Genomic DNA, 22,180 nt, shown 5'->3' with positions numbered 1-22,180 from the left:
AGATACTGTCTAGTGACACTTAAAGTAACGACTTAATCTTATAAACAGACTAACATCATAAGCCCATATCGTAAATTCACCGATGTTCATATCTAAGCTTACTTGAAATACCAATACCAATTTTTTTAACTCAATGAATCTTGAATATCAACATCAAAAATTATCTTCTGAAAGAGATATCTACTTATATTCCATTCAAATTTCTCGCAACATTTCAAATTAACGAATAGAAATGTGCAAATGAAGTTCTAACTGATTAATTGGGCAAATTGCTATATTGGTCACCATTACCGATCACAGATAGATTTGCGCCCTTCAGTAGTGTTTATTATGCTTGTGAAATGGTAAGCGAAATCTGTGATTAAAGTTTAAAATAGACATGAGCAAAAAGTGCTTCAAGTCATATCAACTCGATTACCGGATATCTAAATTTGACTAAAATTAACCAAATATTCTATTCATGGTTAAAAATCTTGTTTGAAGCAGCAAGCCATCTAATCCTTATTTACCTTCTTTTGAAAAAATAATAGGTTGATACCTCTTTCTGTAGATTATTCATTGATATTTCAGTTTCATTGAGTTTAAAAAAAATTAGTTCCACCATTGGTTAATTTTCAATATTGACCAATCAATAATCACAAATTTTAATAACTAAATTACAAAGACCAGTTCAAAACCATATTAGTTTTGAAACGATTAAATTATAATTTTAAACATATATACTAGTTAATTCCTCGTAGGTAATTAGTTTATTTCCTTAGTGAAATTAATGCTGAATATTATATACACAAAGTAAATAATAAATTAACTTCTAAAATTTAAATGTAAAGTGTGTGCATTATTTCCCAATTAATAAAAGATATCCACCTATTTTCATTCAAATTAATTACTAATTTTTGGATAATGGAGAGAAAATGTCGAGCTCTAATAGCGATATAGCTAAAATCAATCCCACTGGCTATTTATAATACAATATAACCTTTGCCCTATGTTTACTGTTTTGAATTTTATTTGTAAAATTTAAAACATAAAATAGTATTACAATTTTTTTAATTAAATAATTATTAATAAATTTCAATAAAATAAATACTGGTTAAATACATAACACTACTTTTTATTAAGTTTCTGAAATTATCAGAGCTAAATATCAAAGACACATATTTAATTGCTCTCATTTCGACACAACTGCAACCGTATAGATTCATTCATTTAATAACATTTCTCATTTCTAATTATTTAAATTCAAAGGGCTGTATTAACTTTTAAAGGTGAAAACCCAGCTGACTTAGAAGTAAAAAAATACCAGGCTGCCAGGCTGTCTCTTTACACAACAGAGTTGGCCATTCTCGCTTATGAGAAATGAATCCTTGTCATATGCATCTCTGGACTATAATAATAATAATAATGTTTATTGACGGGTAAAAAGAAAGCCAGAGGCTTATTGTGGCCCGACTCAGTTACAAACAAATTGAAAAAAAAAGTAATAAAAATAATAAATACATAAGAACGGAACAATGAGGTGAACAAAAGAAATAATAATAATAATAAAAAAAAAACAAATAAATTAAAAAACAAAACAAGTGTCGAACAACAGAACAGAGTGAAAAATAAATAAAAAACCAAAACACAAAAAAATACAATGATGCGACTCAGTGGACGAATTTGTCCAACCGGGCCTTGAACGCTTGTACGGACGAGTTCCGCTTCACCTCACTAGGGAGACCATTCCACGAGTTAATTACCCGTTGCGTGAAAAAGACACGCCGAGGTAGGGACGTACAGCGGAACTTGGAAAGAGTGGGCGCTCTCCTCCCAGTCCAGCGAACGGTAAAGAACGCATTGGCATCCACGTCGTAGTGGCCATGGACCAATTTGAAGGTTTCCACCAAATCCTGACGCAGCCGCCTATCAGCTAGGGACATAAGGCCCAGCCGTCTGAGGCGCTCCGGATAGGGCAAAGTTCGTAGGCCAGAAACAAGTTTTGTGGCCCTGCGCTGGACCCGTTCAACATTTTCAATGTCCCTGACGAGGTGGGGAGACCATATGCTTGAACAGTAGTCAAGATGAGGGCGGATGTAAGTTTTATATAGGACGCCGAATGACCTGACGCTAAAATGCGAAAAGGAGCGTTTTAAAATGTAAAGAGCACGGGAGCCACGGGCCGCCGCTACCCTACTATGGGTATCCCCCAGCATACCACCAGCCAACATAACCCCGAGGTCCCTCACAACAGACTGAGCCGCAATTGGCCTACCCGCCAAACGTTACTGAAAGCGAGGGTTATTTTTTCCGCAATGCAGGACCACGGATTTGGTGGGGTTGAAACTCATGCCGTTCGAGCTGGCCCACACCTCGAGAGCATCCACGTCCCGCTGCAGTGCGAGAGAGTCAGCAGTCGTGCGAATGCCGCGTCCAACCTTGGAATCGTCCGCAAACAGGCTCACAAACGAGTGTCGGATAGCACGCGGGAGGTCGTTGATGTAAACAATAAAGAGCGTGGGCCCCAGTACCGAACCCTGAGGCACACCACTGGCCACTTCACACCACGAGGAGTAAACACCCCGAAGAGCCACGCGCTGAAGCCGATGGCGGAGAAAGGCCGCAATCCAGGTCACAAGCGTGAAGGGCACGCCAAGCCATTCTAGTTTCCGAAGCAACAACGAATGCGGGACCGTGTCAAAAGCTTTGCGCAAATCAAGGTAGATTAAGTCGACCGAGGCTCCCGAATCGAGGCAACGGGAGGCGTTCTCAAGGGTGCTCAACAAGTTTGTGAAACACGACCGTTTCATCAAAAAACCAGGAGCTCCAGGACTCCCAACTGAATCAGGGTGGGAAATAGGGATTTTTTTAAAACTAGACATTGGGCCAGCGACCCCCTGCCCAGGAATAAATGAACTGGTCCATGACCATTGACCAGGGCGCGGCGTCTGCTAAACTAAAGAAGTGGGTAATTAAAATAGTTGAGATAATGTCTGGACCCTGGTTACCCTAGAATTTCCTTAGTGGTCCTGTGCTCACCCTTCGATTTAATTTTTAAACTGGTCATTTTCCCTGTGCCACCGCGTTATTTGCAACGCTGAACTGAAGATTTCTTTTGACCGGACCATAGCCTACTCAATCACGCGCAACACGTCGCAAGCTGCTTGCGCTATAGCGCGAGTCAGGGTGGGAAATAAGGATTTTTTTAAACTGGACATTAGGCCAGAGACCCTCCTGACTTGGAATAAATAAACTGGTCCGTGACAATTGGCCAGAGCACGTCGTCTGCTAAGCTAAGGAAGTGGATAATTAAAATATTAGAATTTTAATGTGTGGACTCTGGTTACCCTTGAATTTTTTAGTAGTCTCGTGGACCACTGACCCCCCTCCGATTTAATTTTTGAACTGTACCAGGCAATTTTTAAACTCGTCATTTGCCCTGTGTTACCGCCTCATTTCCCACGCTGGCGCGAGTTGCTTTGCGTTGTCGAGTGCGTGATGGAGCGGGCTATGCCTGGAGTCCCAACCCCCGTTACTTACTACCAAAATACCCACTAGCATAGCCCACTCGATCACGCTCTCTTTTCCCGGCTACATATTTTGAAGAGGGCACTTTTTAGGCGTATTTATTAACAATCTTGGATCACTTTTGTGGACTTTTAGGGTAGCCCTTATAAACTGAGTCGGCATTGCCCTGACTATTTTGTGTTTAAGGTTTTTAAGCTTAATATCAAACAGACGTTAGTTAATGCTACAAAAAAAGTTCGAAATTGATAATCTCGAAAATGCACTAATTTTAACTGTGCAGTTAAAATTAGTGCATTTTTGAAAATTTTGCACTATTAACCCTTGAACAGGAAAATTCCGACATTTGATTGATTTCGGAAAAATATTACTTTTTCCCCACAGAGCCTAAAACCAAACCTAAATCTCCCACGATGTGGGAAATTACCCACACATTGGCAACACTACTTTAAAAACTTAAAATAAGCACACTTTCGAGACATGTTCTGAACAAATTAGTGCTTAACCCTCTAATAGTACGACCACGGAGAATTGATGTAAACTGTAGTTGAAATATATTCATGTGCGACCTGCGGCACTGAATGGTCTCTAACCATTGTTTGAAACTAGAGAGAGAAATAGTGATCAGCATTAATCATGTCCTGAGCTATGAGAATGAACAGTATGACTGTTGACTGAAGTACACTAGACATTACATCATTTTGCATAACCACGAGTAAAAATCTAACTGTCCCTACTTAATTTTCCGCCATTGTTTTAAAACGTATCCACTGCGAAGCATACCGGGCACAAATGAGGGAACCTTTTAAAACTCAATGTCATACACGTACTCTCTCAAAAGTAATTAATGTAATGATAAAATGTTTTGGGGGAATGGAATTGTGCCCGAAAACCCGAGATAAGTAAATTTTTGAAATTGATTACCTGTAAAATAAGTTATTTCAACGGAAAACGGTAATGGAACGTTGTTTTTTCTTAAGCATGCCTTTAAGTTTCAATTAAAAAGAAAAATTAATATCTGATTCTTCAGACAAATGATAACCTCAGTCTTATCGATACTTTTTAGGACTTGATTCTAATCAAGACATTTTTGATTAATAGGGGTACAGATGTCAGTAGGGTACTAAATGGTATCGAACTTAATAAGGAAAAAATTAAAATAGTAGATAAATACAAATATCTAGGCCTATACTTTGATAAAGACCTATCCACAGCGCAACGGAAGCTCAAAAATTAAATGGTCTTCAGGTATAGTGGAGAAATTATGACTTTTCACGTTACTTATAAAACTTAACACCAACGTTCCCGGGTGGGCTTGAGCCACCAACCTTTCGGATAACAGCAGAACGCGCTAACCACAGCACCACGCAGGCCCAAAAATTAAATGGTCGTCAGGTATTGTCGAAAAACTTTTATATTTTGGGATTACATCTGACACCTCACAACACCGCTCCCGGGTGGGCTTGAACCACCAACCTATTGGTTAACAGCCGAACGCGCTAACCATTGAGCCACGGAAGCTCAGAAATTAAATGGTTGTCAGGTATTGTGAGCATATAAATTATCTTTGCAAAAAATTATCTAACACATCCTATCTTATCAAACAAGGTAGTATGTTATTCCCAAGATGTATTCTATTCGAACTATACTATAGTATGTTCTATTCCTTATTGATATACGGCTTGGTCGCGTGGGGTAATACCTCTCAACACAACTTAAACAGAATCAATATCCTGCAAAAAAGAGTTCTCAGAAGTATTTATAACGTGAACTGGTTATCACATACAAAATATTATATGCAAAAAGTAAAACGTTAGACATATTTCAAATTATAAAGTATAATAATCTAATATTTATTCATAAAAATATTAATGGTGTACATAAACTATTTAATACAACATCCTCTAACATATTAACAAGAACAAACAATATTTTAGAATGCCCCCAATGCAAAACTTCAAAAAAGCTAAACTCAATCTTTTATGTAGGAGTAAAACTATACAACCAAATTTATTTACTTATATGTGATACCAAATCCTTTGCTTTAGTTAAAAAAAAACTTAAAGTTCATATATTTAATGGCAGTGTGTAATCATCTTTGATCTATTTGTTTATTTATTTTTTTATTTATATATTTATTTATTCCTGATTTTGATTGTTTTATTTAAAGAAAAACAATAACTCTTTTATATTTTATATTAAACGAAGTAAAAAAGTCATGCTTTACAAAAGATATTAAACTATATTCATGTATTTGCAAAACTTTATTTAAATTTTAATTTATATTTTTTTATGGTTATTCTCTTTTAATGCTCTTTATCTAATTTTGTTGTCCAATTGACGTTAATCTTAAGAAATTTAAGGAGGGCAATAAGTCGCTTGAAGACTTGGTCCCTCCTCATGAGCTTTTGTACTAAACTATGCCAAATAAACTTTGAAACTTTGAAGTTATGACTTTTCACGCTTCATCTGAGACCCCACAACACCTCTCCCGGGTGGGCTCGAACCCCCAACCTTTCGGTTAACAGCCGAACGCGCTAACCATTGCGCCAAGGAAGCCCAAAAAATAAATGGTCGTCAGGTATTGGGGAAAAACTTTTCTTTTAACGTAACATTTGAGACTACACAACACCGCTCCCGGGTGGGCTCGAACCACCAACCTTTCGGTTAACAGCCGAACGCGCTAACCATTGCGAAGGAAGCCCAAAAATTAAATGGTCGTCAGGTATTGCGGAAAAACTCTGACTTTTTACGTTACATTTGAGATCCCATAACACCGCTCCCGGGTGGGCTCGAACCACCAACCTATTGGTTAACAGCCGAACGCGCTAACCATTGAGCCACGGAAGCTCAGAAAATAAATGTTCGTCAGGTATTGTGGAAAAACACTGACTTTTCACGCTACATCTGAGACCCCACAACACCTCTCCCGGGTGGGCTCGAACCACCAACCTTTCGGTTAACAGCCGAACGCGCTAACCATTGCGCCAAGGAAGCCCAAAAAATAAATGTTCGTCAGGTATTGTGGAAAAACTCTGACTTTCTACGTTACATTTGAGATCCCATAACACCGCTCCCGGGTGGGCTCGAACAACCAACCTATTGGTTAACAGCCGAACGCGCTAACCATTGAGCCACGGAAGCTCAGAAATTTAATGGTTGTCAGGTATTGTGGAAAAGTTATGACTTTTCACGCTACATCTGAGACCCCACAACACCTCACCCGGGTGGGCTCGAACCACCAACCTTTCGGTTGACAGCTGAACGCGCTAACCATTGCGCCACCGAAGCCCAAAAATTAAATGCTCGGCAGGTATTGTGGAAAAACTTTTCTTTTTACGTAACCTTTGAGACTACACAACACCGCTCCCGGGTGGGCTCGAACCACCAACCTTTCGGTTAACAGCCGAACGCGCTAACCTTTGCGCCACAGAAGCCCAAAAATTAAATGGTCGTCAGGTATTGTGGAAAAACTCTGACTTTTTACGTTACATTTGAGATCCCGTAACACCGCTCCCGGGTGTGCTCGAACAACCAACCTTTCGGTTAACAGCCGAACGCGCTAACCTTTGCGCCACGGAAGCCCAAAAATTAAATGGTCGTCAGGTATTGTGGAAAAACTCTGACTTTTTACGTTACATTTGAGACCCCACAACACCTCTCCCGGGTGGAATGGAACCACCAACCTTTCGGTTAACAGCTGAACGCGCTAACCATAGCGCAACGGAAGCTCAAAAATTAAATGGTCTTCAGGTATAGTGGAGAAACTATGACTTTTTACGTTACTTATAAAACTTAACACCAACGTTCCCGGGTGGGCTTGAGCCACCAACCTTTCGGATAACATCCGAACGCGCTAACCATTGCACCACGCAGGCCCAAAAATTAAATGGTCGTCAGGTATTGTGGAAAAACTTTTATATTTTGGGTTACACCTGACACCTCACAACACCGCTCCCTAGTGGGCTTGAACCACCAACCTTTCGGCTAACAGATGAACGCGATAACCATTGCGCCACGGAAGCACTCGTTTAGCCAATCCACCCTGTCGCACTCGTTTAGCTAACCCACCCTGTCGCACTCGTTTAGCTAACCCACCCTGTCGCACTCGTTTAGCTAACCCACCCTCTCGCACTCGTTTAGCTAACCCACCCTGTCGCACTCGTTTAGCTAACCCACCCTGTCGCACTCGTTTAGCTAACACACCCTGTCGCACTCGTTTAGCTAACCCAACCTGTCGCACTCGTTTAGCTAATCCACCCTGTCGCACTCGTTTAGCTAACCCACCCTGTCGCACTCGTTTAGCTAACCCACCCTTTCGCACTCGTTTAGCTAACCCACCCTGTCGCACTCGTTTAGCTAACCCACCCTGCCGCAATCGTTTAGCTAACCCACCCTGTCGCACTCGTTTAGCTAACCCACCCTGTCGCACTCGTTTAGCTAACCCACCCTGTCGCACTCGTTTACCCTCTGGTTCTACAAGAGATACAGGGATACCCTTTGAGTGTGTTATAGTCCAATTTGTCCGCCCCTCCAACCATACTATAAACTTAGGGCTACGACAAGCATGGGCCGAGTAATTTAGCGAAATGTTCAAAAACATGCCATAACTCAGGTTTTACTAGAGATACGGGGATGTCCTTTGAGTATGTTATAGTCCAATTTGTTCCCCATCCAATGATACTAAAAACTTAGGGCGACGAGAAACTGGAGCCAAGTAATTAAGGAAAACGGTCAACTTAGTTTATCGTCTCACTTATTGTTATTATTTTAGCTATGATTTTTAACACTGCCCTTTGAAGGCCCATAACTCTTGTTCTATTAGAGATACGGGGATATCCTTTGAATATGTTAAAGCCCTTTTCGCTCCCCATACAAGGGTTCTTTAAACTTGAGGCTACGTCAATGTCTTCGTCAACTTTTGTTAGTGTCTCACTTATTGTTATTAGGTTACTTTTCATTTTTAACAATAAATTTGGAGGCTCGTAACTCTAGTTTTACTAGAGATACGGGGATGTCCTTTGAGTATGTTATAGTCCAACTTGTCCCCCATCCAATCATACTAAAAACTTAGGGCTACGACAAACTATACAAACAAGGGATCAGAGGAACTGCAAGTGCGTGGCTAAAAAGCTACCTAGAAAATTGACAATGCTACACTAGAGTGGGAAGGGATTTATCTGCGCCAAGTCAATTAATGTCTGGAGTTCCGCAGGGCTCTATAATATCACCACTCTCATAAAACAGGCACCGTCTGGTTACATGTTCATGTACGCAGATGACGCGCTCCTTTTATATAAATCGGCAAACCCAATAAATGCAATAGATCAATCAAACCACTACCTAGATAAGATATTTAAGTGGATCACAGATAATGGGCTTCTCCTTAATACAAAAAAGACGGAATGCATAATATTCCATAATAGGGGTACAGATGTCAGTAGGGTACTAAATGGTATCGAATTTAATAAGGAAAAAATTAAAATAGTAGATAAATACAAATATCTAGGCCTATACTTTGATAAAGACCTATCCACAGCGCAACGGAAGCTCAAAAATTAAATGGTCTTCAGGTATAGTGGAGAAATTATGACTTTTCACGTTACTTATAAAACTTAACACCAACGTTCCCGGGTGGGCTTGAGCCACCAACCTTTCGGATAACAGCAGAACGCGCTAACCATTGCACCACGCAGGCCCAAAAATTAAATGGTCGTCAGGTATTGTCGAAAAACTTTTATATTTTGGGTTACATCTGACACCTCAAAACACCGCTCCCGGGTGGGCTTGAACCACCAACCTATTGGTTAACAGCCGAACGCGCTTACCATTGCGCCACGGAAGCCCAAAAATTAAATGGTCGTCAGGTATTGTGGAAAAACTTTGGCTTTTTACGTTACATTTGAGATCTCGCAACACCGCTCCCGGGTGGGCTCGAACAACCAACCTATTGGTTAACAGCCGAACGCGATAACCATTGCGCCACGGAAGCCAAAAATTAAATGGTCGTCAGGTATTGTGGAAAAACTTTGGCTTTTTACGTTACATTTGAAATCCCTTAACACCGCTCCCGGGTGGGCTCGAACCACCAACCTATTGGTTAACAGCCGAACGCGCTAACCATTGAGCCACGGAAGCTCAGAAATTAAATGTTTGTCACGTATTGTGGAAAAGTTTTGACTTTTTACGCTACACCTGAGACCCCACAACACCTCTCCCGGGTGGGCTCGAACCACCAACCTTTCGGTTAACAGCTGAACGCGCTAACCATTGCGCCACGGAAGCCCAAAAATTAAATGTTCGTCAGGTATTGTGGAAAAACTCTGACTTTCTACGTTACATTTGAGATCCCATAACACCGCTCCCGGGTGGGCTCGAACAACCAACCTATTGGTTAACAGCCGAACGCGCTAACCATTGAGCCACGGAACTCAGAAATTAAATGGTTGTCAGGTATTGTGGAAAAGTTATGACTTTTCACGCTACATCTGAGACCCCACAACACCTCTCCCGGGTGGGCTCGAACCACCAACCTTTCGGTTAACAGCTGAACGCGCTAACCATTGCGCCACGGAAGACCAAAAATTAAACGTTCGTCAGGTATTGTGGAAAAACTCTGACTTTTTACGTTACATTTGAGATCCCATAACATCGCTCCCGGGTGGGCTCGAACCACCAACCTATTGGTTAACAGCCGAACGCGCTAACCATTGAGCCACGGAAGCTCAGAAATTAAATGTTTGTCACGTATTGTGGAAAAGTTTTGACTTTTTACGCTACCTCTGAGACCCCACAACTTCTCTCCCGGGTGGGCTCGAACCACCAACCTTTCGGTTAACAGCCGAACGCGCTAACCATTGCGCCAAGGAAGTCCAAAAAATAAATGGTCATCAGGTATTGTGGAAAAACTTTTCTTTTTACGTTACATTTGAGACTACACAACACCGCTCCCGGATGGGTTCGAACCACCAACCTTTCGGTTAACAGCCGAACGCGCTAACCATTGAGCCACGGAAGCTCAGAAATTAAATGGTTGTCAGGTATTGTGGAAAAACTCTGACTTTCTACGTTACATTTGAGATCCCATAACACCGCTCCCGGGTGGGCTCGAACAACCAACCTATTGGTTAACAGCCGAACGCGCTAACCATTGAGCCACGGAAGCTCAGAAATTTAATGGTTGTCAGGTATTGTGGAAAATTTATGACTTTTCACGCCACATCGTAGACCCCACAACACCTCTCCCGGGTGGGCTCGAACCACCAACCTTTCAGTTAACAGCTGAACGCGCTAACCATTGCGCCACCGAAGCCCAAAAATTAAATGCTCGGCAGGTATTGTGGAAAAACTCAGACTTTTTACGTTACATTTGAAATCCCATAACACCGCTCCCGGGTGGGCTCGAACCACCAACCTATTGGTTAACAGCCGAACGCGCTAACCATTGACCCACGGAAGCTCAGAAATTAAATGTTTGTCACGTATTGTGGAAAAGTTTTGACTTTTTACGCTACATCTGAGACCCCACAGCACCTCTCCCGGGTATGCTCGAACCACCAACCTTTCGGTTAACAGCCGAACGCGCTAACCATTGCGCCAAGGAAGCCCAAAAAATAAATGGTCGTCAGGTATTGTGGAAAAACTTTTCTTTTTACGTAACATTTGAGACTACACAACACCGCTCCCGGGTGGGCTCGAACCACCAACCTTTCGGTTAACAGCTGAGCGCGCTAACCATTGCGCCACGGAAGCCCAAAAATTAAATGGTCGTCAGGTATTGTGGAAAACTCTGACTTTTTACGTTACATTTGAGATCCCATAACACCGCTCCCGGGTGGGATCGAACCACCAACCTATTGGTTAACAGCCGAACGCGCTAACCATTGAGCCACGGAAGCTCAGAAAATAAATGGTTGTCAGGTATTGTTGAAAACTTATGACTTTTTACGCTACATCTGAGACCCCACAACACCTCTCCCGGGTGGGCTGAAACCACCAACCTTTCGGTTAACAGCCGAACGCGCTAACCATTGAGCCACGGAAGCTCAGAAATTCAATGGTTGTCAGGTATTGTGGAAAACTTATGACTTTTTACCCTACATCTGAGACCCCACAACACCTCTCTTGGGTGAGCTTGAACAACCAACCTTTCGGTTAACAGCTGAACGCGCTAACCATTGCGCCACGGAAGCCCTAAAATTAGATGTTCGTCAGGTGTTGTGGAAAAACAATGACTTTTTACGTTACATCTGAGACCTCACAATACCGCTCCCGGATGGGCTCGAACCAACAACCTTTCGGTTTACAGCCGAACGCGCTAACCATTGCGCCACGGAAGCCCAAAAATTAAATGGTCTTCAGGTATTGTGGAAAAACTTTGACTTTTTACGTTACTTATAAAACTTAACACCAACGTTCCCGGGTGGGCTAGAACCACCAACCTTTCGGTTAACAGCTGAACGCGCCAACCCTTGCGCCACGGAAGCCCAAAAATTAAACGTTCGTCAGGAATTGTGGAAAAACTATGACTTTTTACCTTACTTATCAAACTTTTACGTCACATCTGAGACCTCACAATACCGCTCCCGGATGGGCTCGAACCAACAACCTTTCGGTTTACAGCCGAACGCGCTAACCATTGCGCCACGGAAGCCCAAAAATTAAATGGTTGTCAGGGATTGTGGAAAAACACGGACTTTTTACGTTACATCTGAGACCTCACAACACCGCTCCCGGGTAGGCTCGAACCACCAACCTTTCGGTTAACAGCCGAACGCGCTAACCATTGAGCCACGGAAGCTCAGAAATTCAATGGTTGTCAGGTATTGTGGAAAACTTATGACTTTTTACCCTACATCTGAGACCCCACAACACCTCCCTTGGGTGAGCTTGAACAACCAACCTTTCGGTTAACAGCTGAACGCGCTAACCATTGCGCCACGGAAGCCCAAAAATTAGATGTTCGTCAGGTGTTGTGGAAAAATAATGACTTTTTACGTTACATCTGAGACCTCACAATACCGCTCCCGGATGGGCTCGAACCAACAACCTTTCGGTTTACAGCCGAACGCGCTAACCATTGCGCCACGGAAGCCCAAAAATTAAATGGTCTTCAGGTATTGTGGAAAAACTATGACTTTTTACGTTACTTATAGAACTTAACACCAACGTTCCCGGGTGGGCTTGAGCCTCCAACCTTTCCGATAACAGACGAACGAGCTGAAAATGCGCCACAGAAGCCCGGAAATTGAAAGGTCGTCAGGTATTGTGGAAAAACTTTGACTTTTTACGTCACATCTGAGACCTCACAACACCGCTCTTGGATGGGCTCGAACCACCAACCTTTCGGTTAACAGCTGAGCGCGCTAACCATTGCGCCACGGAAGCCCAAAAATTAAATGGTCGTCAGGTATTGTGGAAAACTCTGACTTTTTACGTTACATTTGAGATCCCATAACACCGCTCCCGGGTGGGATCGAACCACCAACCTATTGGTTAACAGCCGAACGCGCTAACCATTGAGCCACGGAAGCTCAGAAAATAAATGGTTGTCAGGTATTGTTGAAAACTTATGACTTTTTACGCTACATCTGAGACCCCACAACACCTCTCCCGGGTGGGCTGAAACCACCAACCTTTCGGTTAACAGCCGAACGCGCTAACCATTGAGCCACGGAAGCCCAAAAATTAAATGGTCTTCAGGTATTGTGGAAAAACTATGACTTTTTACCTTACTTGTCAAACTTTTACGTTACATCTGAGACCTCACAACATCGCTCCCGGGTGGGCTCGAACCACCAACCTTTCGGTTAACAGCCGAACGCGCTAACCATTGAGCCACGGAAGCTCAGAAATTCAATGGTTGTCAGGTATTGTGGAAAACTTATGACTTTTTACCCTACATCTGAGACCCCACAACACCTCTCTTGGGTGAGCTTGAACAACCAACCTTTCGGTTAACAGCTGAACGCGCTAACCATTGCGCCACGGAAGCCCTAAAATTAGATGTTCGTCAGGTGTTGTGGAAAAACAATGACTTTTTACGTTACATCTGAGACCTCACAATACCGCTCCCGGATGGGCTCGAACCAACAAACTTTCGGTTTACAGCCGAACGCGCTAACCATTGCGCCACGGAAGCCCAAAAATTAAATGGTCTTCAGGTATTGTGGAAAAACTTTGACTTTTTACGTTACTTATAAAACTTAACACCAACGTTCCCGGGTGGGCTAGAACCACCAACCTTTCGGTTAACAGCTGAACGCGCCAACCCTTGCGCCACGGAAGCCCAAAAATTAAACGTTCGTCAGGAATTGTGGAAAACTTATGACTTTTTACGCTACATCTGAGACCCCAAAACACCTCTCCCGGGTGGGCTGAAACCACCAACCTTTCGGTTAACAGCCGAACGCGCTAACCATTGAGCCACGGAAGCCCAAAAATTAAGTGGTCTTCAGGTATTGTGGAAAAACTATGACTTTTTACCTTACTTATCAAACTTTTACGTCACATCTGAGACCTCACAATACCGCTCCCGGATGGGCTCGAACCAACAACCTTTCGGTTTACAGCCGAACGCGCTAACCATTGCGCCACGGAAGCCCAAAAATTAAATGGTTGTCAGGGATTGTGGAAAAACACGGACTTTTTACGTTACATCTGAGACCTCACAACACCGCTCCCGGGTAGGCTCGAACCACCAACCTTTCGGTTAACAGCCGAACGCGCTAACCATTGAGCCACGGAAGCTCAGAAATTCAATGGTTGTCAGGTATTGTGGAAAACTTATGACTTTTTACCCTACATCTGAGACCCCACAACACCTCCCTTGGGTGAGCTTGAACAACCAACCTTTCGGTTAACAGCTGAACGCGCTAACCATTGCGCCACGGAAGCCCAAAAATTAGATGTTCGTCAGGTGTTGTGGAAAAATAATGACTTTTTACGTTACATCTGAGACCTCACAATACCGCTCCCGGATGGGCTCGAACCAACAACCTTTCGGTTTACAGCCGAACGCGCTAACCATTGCGCCACGGAAGCCCAAAAATTAAATGGTCTTCAGGTATTGTGGAAAAACTATGACTTTTTACGTTACTTATAAAACTTAACACCAACGTTCCCGGGTGGGCTTGAGCCTCCAACCTTTCCGATAACAGACGAACGAGCTGAAAATGCGCCACAGAAGCCCGGAAATTGAAAGGTCGTCAGGTATTGTGGAAAAACTTTGACTTTTTACGTCACATCTGAGACCTCACAACACCGCTCTTGGATGGGCTCGAACCACCAACCTTTCGGTTAACAGATGAACGCGATAACCATTGCGCAACGGAAGCCCAAAAATTAAATGGACGTCAGGTATTGTGGAAAATTTATGACTTTTTACGCTACATCTGAGACCCCACAACACCTCTCTTGGGTGAGCTTGAACCACCAACCTTTCGGTTAACAGCTGAACGCGCTAACCATTGCGCCACGGAAGCCCAAAAATTAGATGTTCGTCAGGTATTGTGGAAAAACAATGACTTTTTACGTTACATCTGAGACCTCACAATACCGCTCCCGGATGGGCTCGAACCAACAACCTTTCGGTTTACAGCCGAACGCGCTAACCATTGCGCCACGGAAGCCCAAAAATTAAATGGTCTTCAGGTATTGTGGAAAACTATGCCTTTTTACGTTACTTATAAAACTTAACACCATCGTTCCCGGGTGGGCTTGAGCCACCAACCTTTCCGATAACAGACGAACGAGCTGAAAATGCGCCACAGAAGCCCGGAAATTGAATGGTCGTCAGGTATTGTGGAAAAACTTTGGCTTTCTACGTTACATCTGAGACCTCACAACACCGCTCCTTGATGGGCTCGAACCACCAACCTTTCAGTTAACAGCCGAACGCGCTAACCATTGTGCCACGGAAGCTCAGAAATTCAATGGTTGTCAGGTATTGTGGAAAAATTATGACGTTTTACCCTACATCTGAGACCCCACAACACCTCTCTTGGGGGAGCTTGAACAACCAACCTTTCGGTTAACAGCTGAACGCGCTAACCATTGCGCCACGGAAGCCCAAAAATTAGATGTTCGTCAGGTGTGTTGGAAAAACAATGACTTTTTACGTTACATCTGAGACCTCACAATACCGCTCCCGGATGGGCTCGAACCAACAACCTTTCGGTTTACAGCCGAACGCGCTAACCATTGCGCCACGGAAGCCCAAAAATTAAATGGTCTTCAGGTATTGTGGAAAAACTATGACTTTTTACGTTACTTATAAAACTTAACACCAACGTTCCCGGGTGGGCTTGAGCCTCCAACCTTTCCGATAACAGACGAACGAGCTGAAAATGCGCCACAGAAGCCCGGAAATTGAAAGGTCGTCAGGTATTGTGGAAAAACTTTGACTTTTTACGTCACATCTGAGACCTCACAACGCCGCTCTTGGATGGGCTCGAACCACCAACCTTTCGGTTAACAGATGAACGCGATAACCATTGCGCAACGGAAGCCCAAAAATTAAATGGACGTCAGGTATTGTGGAAAATTTATGACTTTTTACGCTACATCTGAGACCCCACAACACCTCTCTTGGGTGAGCTTGAACCACCAACCTTTCGGTTAACAGCTGAACGCGCTAACCATTGCGCCACGGAAGCCCAAAAATTAGATGTTCGTCAGGTATTGTGGAAAAACAATGACTTTTTACGTTACATCTGAGACCTCACAATACCGCTCCCGGATGGGCTCGAACCAACAACCTTTCGGTTTACAGCCGAACGCGCTAACCATTGCGCCACGGAAGCCCAAAAATTAAATGGTCTTCAGGTATTGTGGAAAACTATGCCTTTTTACGTTACTTATAAAACTTAACACCATCGTTCCCGGGTGGGCTTGAGCCACCAACCTTTCCGATAACAGACGAACGAGCTGAAAATGCGCCACAGAAGCCCGGAAATTGAATGGTCGTCAGGTATTGTGGAAAAACTTTGGCTTTCTACGTTACATCTGAGACCTCACAACACCGCTCCTTGATGGGCTCGAACCACCAACCTTTCAGTTAACAGCCGAACGCGCTAACCATTGTGCCACGGAAGCTCAGAAATTCAATGGTTGTCAGGTATTGTGGAAAAATTATGACGTTTTACCCTACATCTGAGACCCCACAACACCTCTCTTGGGGGAGCTTGAACAACCAACCTTTCGGTTAACAGCTGAACGCGCTAACCATTGCGCCACGGAAGCCCAAAAATTAGATGTTCGTCAGGTGTGTTGGAAAAACAATGACTTTTTACGTTACATCTGAGACCTCACAATACCGCTCCCGGATTAGCTCGAACCAACAACCTTTCGGTTTACAGCCGAACGCGCTAACCATTGCGCCACGGAAGCCCAAAAATTAAATGGTCTTCAGGTATTGTGGAAAAACTATGACTTTTTACGTTACTTATAAAACTTAACACCAACGTTCCCGGGTGGGCTTGAGCCTCCAACCTTTCCGATAACAGACGAACGAGCTGAAAATGCGCCACAGAAGCCCGGAAATTGAAAGGTCGTCAGGTATTGTGGAAAAACTTTGACTTTTTACGTCACATCTGAGACCTCACAACGCCGCTCTTGGATGGACTCGAACCACCAACCTTTCGGTTAACAGATGAACGCGATAACCATTGCGCAACGGAAGCCCAAAAATTAAATGGACGTCAGGTATTGTGGAAAATTTATGACTTTTTACGCTACATCTGAGACCCCACAACACCTCTCTTGGGTGAGCTTGAACCACCAACCTTTCGGTTAACAGCTGAACGCGCTAACCATTGCGCCACGGAAGCCCAAAAATTAGATGTTCGTCAGGTATTGTGGAAAAACAATGACTTTTTACGTTACATCTGAGACCTCACAATACCGCTCCCGGATGGGCTCGAACCAACAACCTTTCGGTTTACAGCCGAACGCGCTAACCATTGCGCCACGGAAGCCCAAAAATTAAATGGTCTTCAGGTATTGTGGAAAACTATGCCTTTTTACGTTACTTATAAAACTTAACACCATCGTTCCCGGGTGGGCTTGAGCCACCAACCTTTCCGATAACAGACGAACGAGCTGAAAATGCGCCACAGAAGCCCGGAAATTGAATGGTCGTCAGGTATTGTGGAAAAACTTTGGCTTTTTACGTTACATCTGAGACCTCACAACACCGCTCCTTGATGGGCTCGAACCACCAACCTTTCAGTTAACAGCCGAACGCGCTAACCATTGTGCCACGGAAGCTCAGAAATTCAATGGTTGTCAGGTATTGTGGAAAAATTATGACGTTTTACCCTACATCTGAGACCCCACAACACCTCTCTTGGGGGAGCTTGAACAACCAACCTTTCGGTTAACAGCTGAACGCGCTAACCATTGCGCCACGGAAGCCCAAAAATTAGATGTTCGTCAGGTGTGTTGGAAAAACAATGACTTTTTACGTTACATCTGAGACCTCACAATACCGCTCCCGGATGGGCTCGAACCAACAACCTTTCGGTTTACAGCCGAACGCGCTAACCATTGCGCCACGGAAGCCCAAAAATTAAATGGTCTTCAGGTATTGTGGAAAAACTATGACTTTTTACGTTACTTATAAAACTTAACACCAACGTTCCCGGGTGGGCTTGAGCCTCCAACCTTTCCGATAACAGACGAACGAGCTGAAAATGCGCCACAGAAGCCCGGAAATTGAAAGGTCGTCAGGTATTGTGGAAAAACTTTGACTTTTTACGTCACATCTGAGACCTCACAACACCGCTCTTGGATGGGCTCGAACCACCAACCTTTCGGTTAACAGATGAACGCGATAACCATTGCGCAACGGAAGCCCAAAAATTAAATGGACGTCAGGTATTGTGGAAACACTCTGACTTTTTACGTTACATCTGAGACCTCACAATACCGCTCCCGGATGAGCTCGAACCAACAACCTTTCGGTTAACAGCCGAACGCGCTATCCTTAGCGCCACGGAAGCTCAAAAATTAAATGGTCTTCAGGTATTGTGGAAAAACTATGACTTTTTACGTCACATCTGAGACCTCACAACACCGCTCCTTGATGGGCTCGAACCACCAAGCTTTCAGTTAACAGCCGAACGCGCTAACCATTGCGCAACGGAAGCCCAAAAATTAAATGTTCGTCAGGTATTGTAGAAACACTCTGACTTTTTACGTTACATCTGAGACCTCACAATACCGCTCCCGGATGAGCTCGAACCAACACCTTTCGGTTTACAGCCGAACGCGCTATCCTTAGCGCCACGGAAGCTCAAAAATTAAATGGTCTTCAGGTATTGTGGAAAAACTATGACTTTTTACGTTACTTATAAAATTTAACACCAACATTCCCGGGTGGGCTTGAGCCACCAACCTTTCCGATTACAGACGAACGAGCTGAAAATGCGCCACAGAAGCCCGGATATTGAATGGTCGTCAGGTATTGTGGAAAAACTTTGGCTTTTTACGTCACATCTGAGACCTCACAACACCGCTCCTTGATGGGCTCGAACCACCAACCTTTCAGTTAACAGCCGAACGCGCTAACCATTGCGCAACGGAAGCCCAAAAATTAAATGTTCGTCAGGTATTGTAGAAACACTCTGACTTTTTACGTTACATCTGAGACCTCACAATACCGCTCCCGGATGAGCTCGAACCAACAATTTCGGTTAACAGCCGAACGCGCTATCCTTAGCGCCACGAAAGCTCAAAAATTAAATGGTCTTCAGGTATTGTGGAAAAACTATGACTTTTTACGTTACTTATAAAATTTAACACCAACGTTCCCGGGTGGGCTTGAGCCTCCAATCTTTCCCATAACAGACGAACGAGCTGAAAATGCGCCACAGAAGCCCGGAAATTGAAAGGTCGTCAGGTATTGTGGAAAAACTTTGACTTTTTACGTCACATCTGAGACCTCACAACACCGCTCTTGGATGGTCACGAACCACCAACCTTTCGGTTAACAGCTGAACGCGCCAACCATTGCGCCACGGAAGCCCAAAAATTAACCGTTCGTCAGGTATTGTTTAAAAACACGGACTTTTTACGTTACATCTAAGACCTCACAACACCGCTCCCGGGTGGGCTGGAACCACCAACCTTTCAGTAAACAGATGAACGCGATAACCATTGCGCCCCGGAAGCCCAAAAATTAAATGGACGTCAGGTATTGTGGAAAACTTATGACTTTTTACGCGACATCTGAGACCCCACAACACCTCTCATGGGTGGGCTCGAACCACCAACCTTTCGGTTAACAGCTGAACGCGCCAACCATTGCGCCACGGAAGCCCAAAAATTAAACCTTCGTCAGGTATTGTGGAAAAACACTGACTTACTACGTTACATCTGAGACCTCACAACAACGCTCTTGGATAGGGTCGAACACCAAACTATCGGTTAAAAGCCGAACGTGCTAACCATTGAGCCACGGAAGCTCTGAAATTAAATGGTCGTCAGGTATTGTGGAAAACTTATGACTTTTACGCTACATCTGAGACCCCACAACACCTCTCCTGGGTGGGCTCGAACCACCAACCTTTCGGTTAACAGATGAACGCGATAACCATTGCGCAACGGAAGCCCAAAAATTAAATGGTCTTCAGGTATTGTGGAAAAACTTTGACTTTTTAAGTTACTTATAAAACTTAACACCAACGTTCCCGGGCGGGCTGGAACCACCAACCTTTCGGTAAGCAGATGAACGCGATAACCATTGCGCCTCGGAAGCCCAAAAATTAAATGGACGTCAGGTATTGTGGAAAAACTTTGACCTTTTACGTCACATCTGAGACCTCACAACACCGCTCCCGGGTGGGCACGAACCACCAACCTTTCGGTTAACAGCGGAACGCGCTAACCATTTAGCCACGGAAGCTCAGAAATTAAACCTTCGTCAGGTATTGTGGAAAAACACTGACTTATTACGTTACATCTGAGACCTCACAACAACGCTCTTGGATGGGCTCGAACCACCAAACTACCGGTTAAAAGCCGAACGCGCTAACCATTGAGCCACGGAAGCTCTGAAATTAAATGGTCGTCAGGTATTGTGGAAAAACTTTGACTTTTTACGTAACATCTGAAACCTCACAGCACCTCTCCTGGGTGGGCTCGAACCACCAACCTTTCGGTTAACAGATGAACGCGATAACCATTGCGCAACGGAAGCCCAAAAATTAAATGGTCTTCAGGTATTGTGGAAAAACTTTGACTTTTTAAGTTACTTATAAAACTTAACACCAACGTTCCCGGGCGGGCTGGAACCACCAACCTTTCGGTAAGCAGATGAACGCGATAACCATTGCGCCACGGAAGCCCAAAAATTAAACGTTCGTCAGGTACTGTGGAAAAACACTGACTTATTACGTTACATCTGAGATCTCACAACAACGCTCTCGGATGGGCTCGAACCACCAAACTATCGATTAAAAGCCGAACGCGCTAACCATTGAGCCACGGAAGCTCTGAAATTAAATGGTCGTCAGGTATTGTGGAAAAACTTTGACTTTTTACGTAACATCTGAAACCTCACAGCACCGCTCCTGGGTGGGCTCGAACCACCAACCTTTCGGTTAACAGATGAACGCGATAACCATTGCGCAACGGAAGCCCAAAAATTAAATGGTCTTCAGGTATTGTGGAAAAACTTTGACTTTTTACGTAACATCTGAAACCTCACAGCACCGCTCCGGGGTGGGTTCGAACCACCAACCTTTCGGTTAACAGATGAACGCGACAACCATTGCGCAACGGAAGCCCAAAAATTAAATGGTCTTCAGGTATTGTGGAAAAACTTTGACTTTTTACGTTACTTATAAAACTTAACACCAACGTTCCCGGGTGGGCTGGAACCACCAACCTTTCAGTAAACAGATGAACGCGATAACCATTGCGCCCCGGAAGCCCAAAAATTAAATGGACGTCAGGTATTGTGGAAAACTTATGACTTTTTACGCGACATCTGAGACCCCACAACACCTCTCATGGGTGGGCTCGAACCACCAACCTTTCGGTTAACAGCTGAACGCGCCAACCATTGCGCCACGGAAGCCCAAAAATTAAACCTTCGTCAGGTATTGTGGAAAAACACTGACTTACTACGTTACATCTGAGACCTCACAACAACGCTCTTGGATAGGGTCGAACCACCAAACTATCGGTTAAAAGCCGAACGTGCTAACCATTGAGCCACGGAAGCTCTGAAATTAAATGGTCGTCAGGTATTGTGGAAAACTTATGACTTTTACGCTACATCTGAGACCCCACAACACCTCTCCTGGGTGGGCTCGAACCACCAACCTTTCGGTTAACAGATGAACGCGATAACCATTGCGCAACGGAAGCCCAAAAATTAAATGGTCTTCAGGTATTGTGGAAAAACTTTGACTTTTTAAGTTACTTATAAAACTTAACACCAACGTTCCCGGGCGGGCTGGAACCACCAACCTTTCGGTAAGCAGATGAACGCGATAACCATTGCGCCTCGGAAGCCCAAAAATTAAATGGACGTCAGGTATTGTGGAAAAACTTTGACCTTTTACGTCACATCTGAGACCTCACAACACCGCTCCCGGGTGGGCACGAACCACCAACCTTTCGGTTAACAGCGGAACGCGCTAACCATTTAGCCACGGAAGCTCAGAAA

At 43.9% G+C, this 22,180-nt stretch overlaps 1 protein-coding gene and 13 non-coding genes across 14 annotated transcripts; all 14 read right to left on the bottom strand.

Moving 5' to 3' along the window:
- Positions 1-1,649: 1,649 nt before the first annotated feature.
- LOC149704118 (uncharacterized) lies at positions 1,650-3,046 on the bottom strand. The gene is made up of 3 exons (XM_089867187.1): positions 3,019-3,046; positions 2,269-2,818; positions 1,650-2,109 (listed from the first exon to the last, which is right to left on the bottom strand). The coding sequence occupies exons 1-3, from the start codon at positions 3,044-3,046 to the stop codon at positions 1,650-1,652; spliced, it is 1,038 nt and encodes a 345-aa protein (XP_089723313.1).
- Positions 3,047-6,722: 3,676 nt separating this feature from the next.
- TRNAD-GUC (transfer RNA aspartic acid (anticodon GUC)) lies at positions 6,723-6,792 on the bottom strand. Its single transcript has one exon. It is a non-coding gene; the product is annotated as a tRNA-Asp (tRNA).
- Positions 6,793-11,770: 4,978 nt separating this feature from the next.
- On the bottom strand, positions 11,771-11,843 carry TRNAY-GUA (transfer RNA tyrosine (anticodon GUA)). The gene has a single exon. It is a non-coding gene; the product is annotated as a tRNA-Tyr (tRNA).
- A 241-nt stretch (positions 11,844-12,084) lies between these two features.
- TRNAY-GUA (transfer RNA tyrosine (anticodon GUA)) lies at positions 12,085-12,157 on the bottom strand. The gene has a single exon. It is a non-coding gene; the product is annotated as a tRNA-Tyr (tRNA).
- Positions 12,158-12,525: 368 nt separating this feature from the next.
- On the bottom strand, positions 12,526-12,598 carry TRNAY-GUA (transfer RNA tyrosine (anticodon GUA)). Its single transcript has one exon. It is a non-coding gene; the product is annotated as a tRNA-Tyr (tRNA).
- A 974-nt stretch (positions 12,599-13,572) lies between these two features.
- On the bottom strand, positions 13,573-13,645 carry TRNAY-GUA (transfer RNA tyrosine (anticodon GUA)). The gene has a single exon. It is a non-coding gene; the product is annotated as a tRNA-Tyr (tRNA).
- A 388-nt stretch (positions 13,646-14,033) lies between these two features.
- On the bottom strand, positions 14,034-14,106 carry TRNAY-GUA (transfer RNA tyrosine (anticodon GUA)). The gene has a single exon. It is a non-coding gene; the product is annotated as a tRNA-Tyr (tRNA).
- A 368-nt stretch (positions 14,107-14,474) lies between these two features.
- Positions 14,475-14,547, bottom strand: TRNAY-GUA (transfer RNA tyrosine (anticodon GUA)). Its single transcript has one exon. It is a non-coding gene; the product is annotated as a tRNA-Tyr (tRNA).
- Positions 14,548-15,061: 514 nt separating this feature from the next.
- Positions 15,062-15,134, bottom strand: TRNAY-GUA (transfer RNA tyrosine (anticodon GUA)). The gene has a single exon. It is a non-coding gene; the product is annotated as a tRNA-Tyr (tRNA).
- A 513-nt stretch (positions 15,135-15,647) lies between these two features.
- TRNAY-GUA (transfer RNA tyrosine (anticodon GUA)) lies at positions 15,648-15,720 on the bottom strand. The gene has a single exon. It is a non-coding gene; the product is annotated as a tRNA-Tyr (tRNA).
- Positions 15,721-16,234: 514 nt separating this feature from the next.
- Positions 16,235-16,307, bottom strand: TRNAY-GUA (transfer RNA tyrosine (anticodon GUA)). Its single transcript has one exon. It is a non-coding gene; the product is annotated as a tRNA-Tyr (tRNA).
- Positions 16,308-16,820: 513 nt separating this feature from the next.
- On the bottom strand, positions 16,821-16,893 carry TRNAY-GUA (transfer RNA tyrosine (anticodon GUA)). The gene has a single exon. It is a non-coding gene; the product is annotated as a tRNA-Tyr (tRNA).
- A 514-nt stretch (positions 16,894-17,407) lies between these two features.
- TRNAY-GUA (transfer RNA tyrosine (anticodon GUA)) lies at positions 17,408-17,480 on the bottom strand. Its single transcript has one exon. It is a non-coding gene; the product is annotated as a tRNA-Tyr (tRNA).
- Positions 17,481-17,993: 513 nt separating this feature from the next.
- TRNAY-GUA (transfer RNA tyrosine (anticodon GUA)) lies at positions 17,994-18,066 on the bottom strand. Its single transcript has one exon. It is a non-coding gene; the product is annotated as a tRNA-Tyr (tRNA).
- Between the last annotated feature and the right edge of the window lie 4,114 nt (positions 18,067-22,180).

Source organism: Phalangium opilio, unplaced genomic scaffold, assembly GCF_054372755.1.
Source record: "Phalangium opilio isolate 3A_F unplaced genomic scaffold, DU_Popi_V2 ptg000017l_1, whole genome shotgun sequence".
NCBI classification, from domain to species: domain Eukaryota; kingdom Metazoa; phylum Arthropoda; class Arachnida; order Opiliones; family Phalangiidae; genus Phalangium; species Phalangium opilio.
Note: the sequence above shows the minus strand (reverse complement) of the source record. Positions and strands in the feature narration are given on the sequence as shown.

Excerpts from the sequence above, each read along its gene's own strand:
- LOC149704118 (XM_089867187.1), bottom strand. The coding sequence starts at position 3,046 with ATGACCAGTTTAAAAATTAAATCGAAGG. Across the intron at positions 2,819-3,018 it reads TTTAAAAATTAAATCGAAGG|TTGGGAGTCCTGGAGCTCCT; the intron begins GTGAGCACAGGA and ends ACCCTGATTCAG. Across the intron at positions 2,110-2,268 it reads AAAAATAACCCTCGCTTTCA|CGTCAGGTCATTCGGCGTCC; the intron begins GTAACGTTTGGC and ends TTCGCATTTTAG.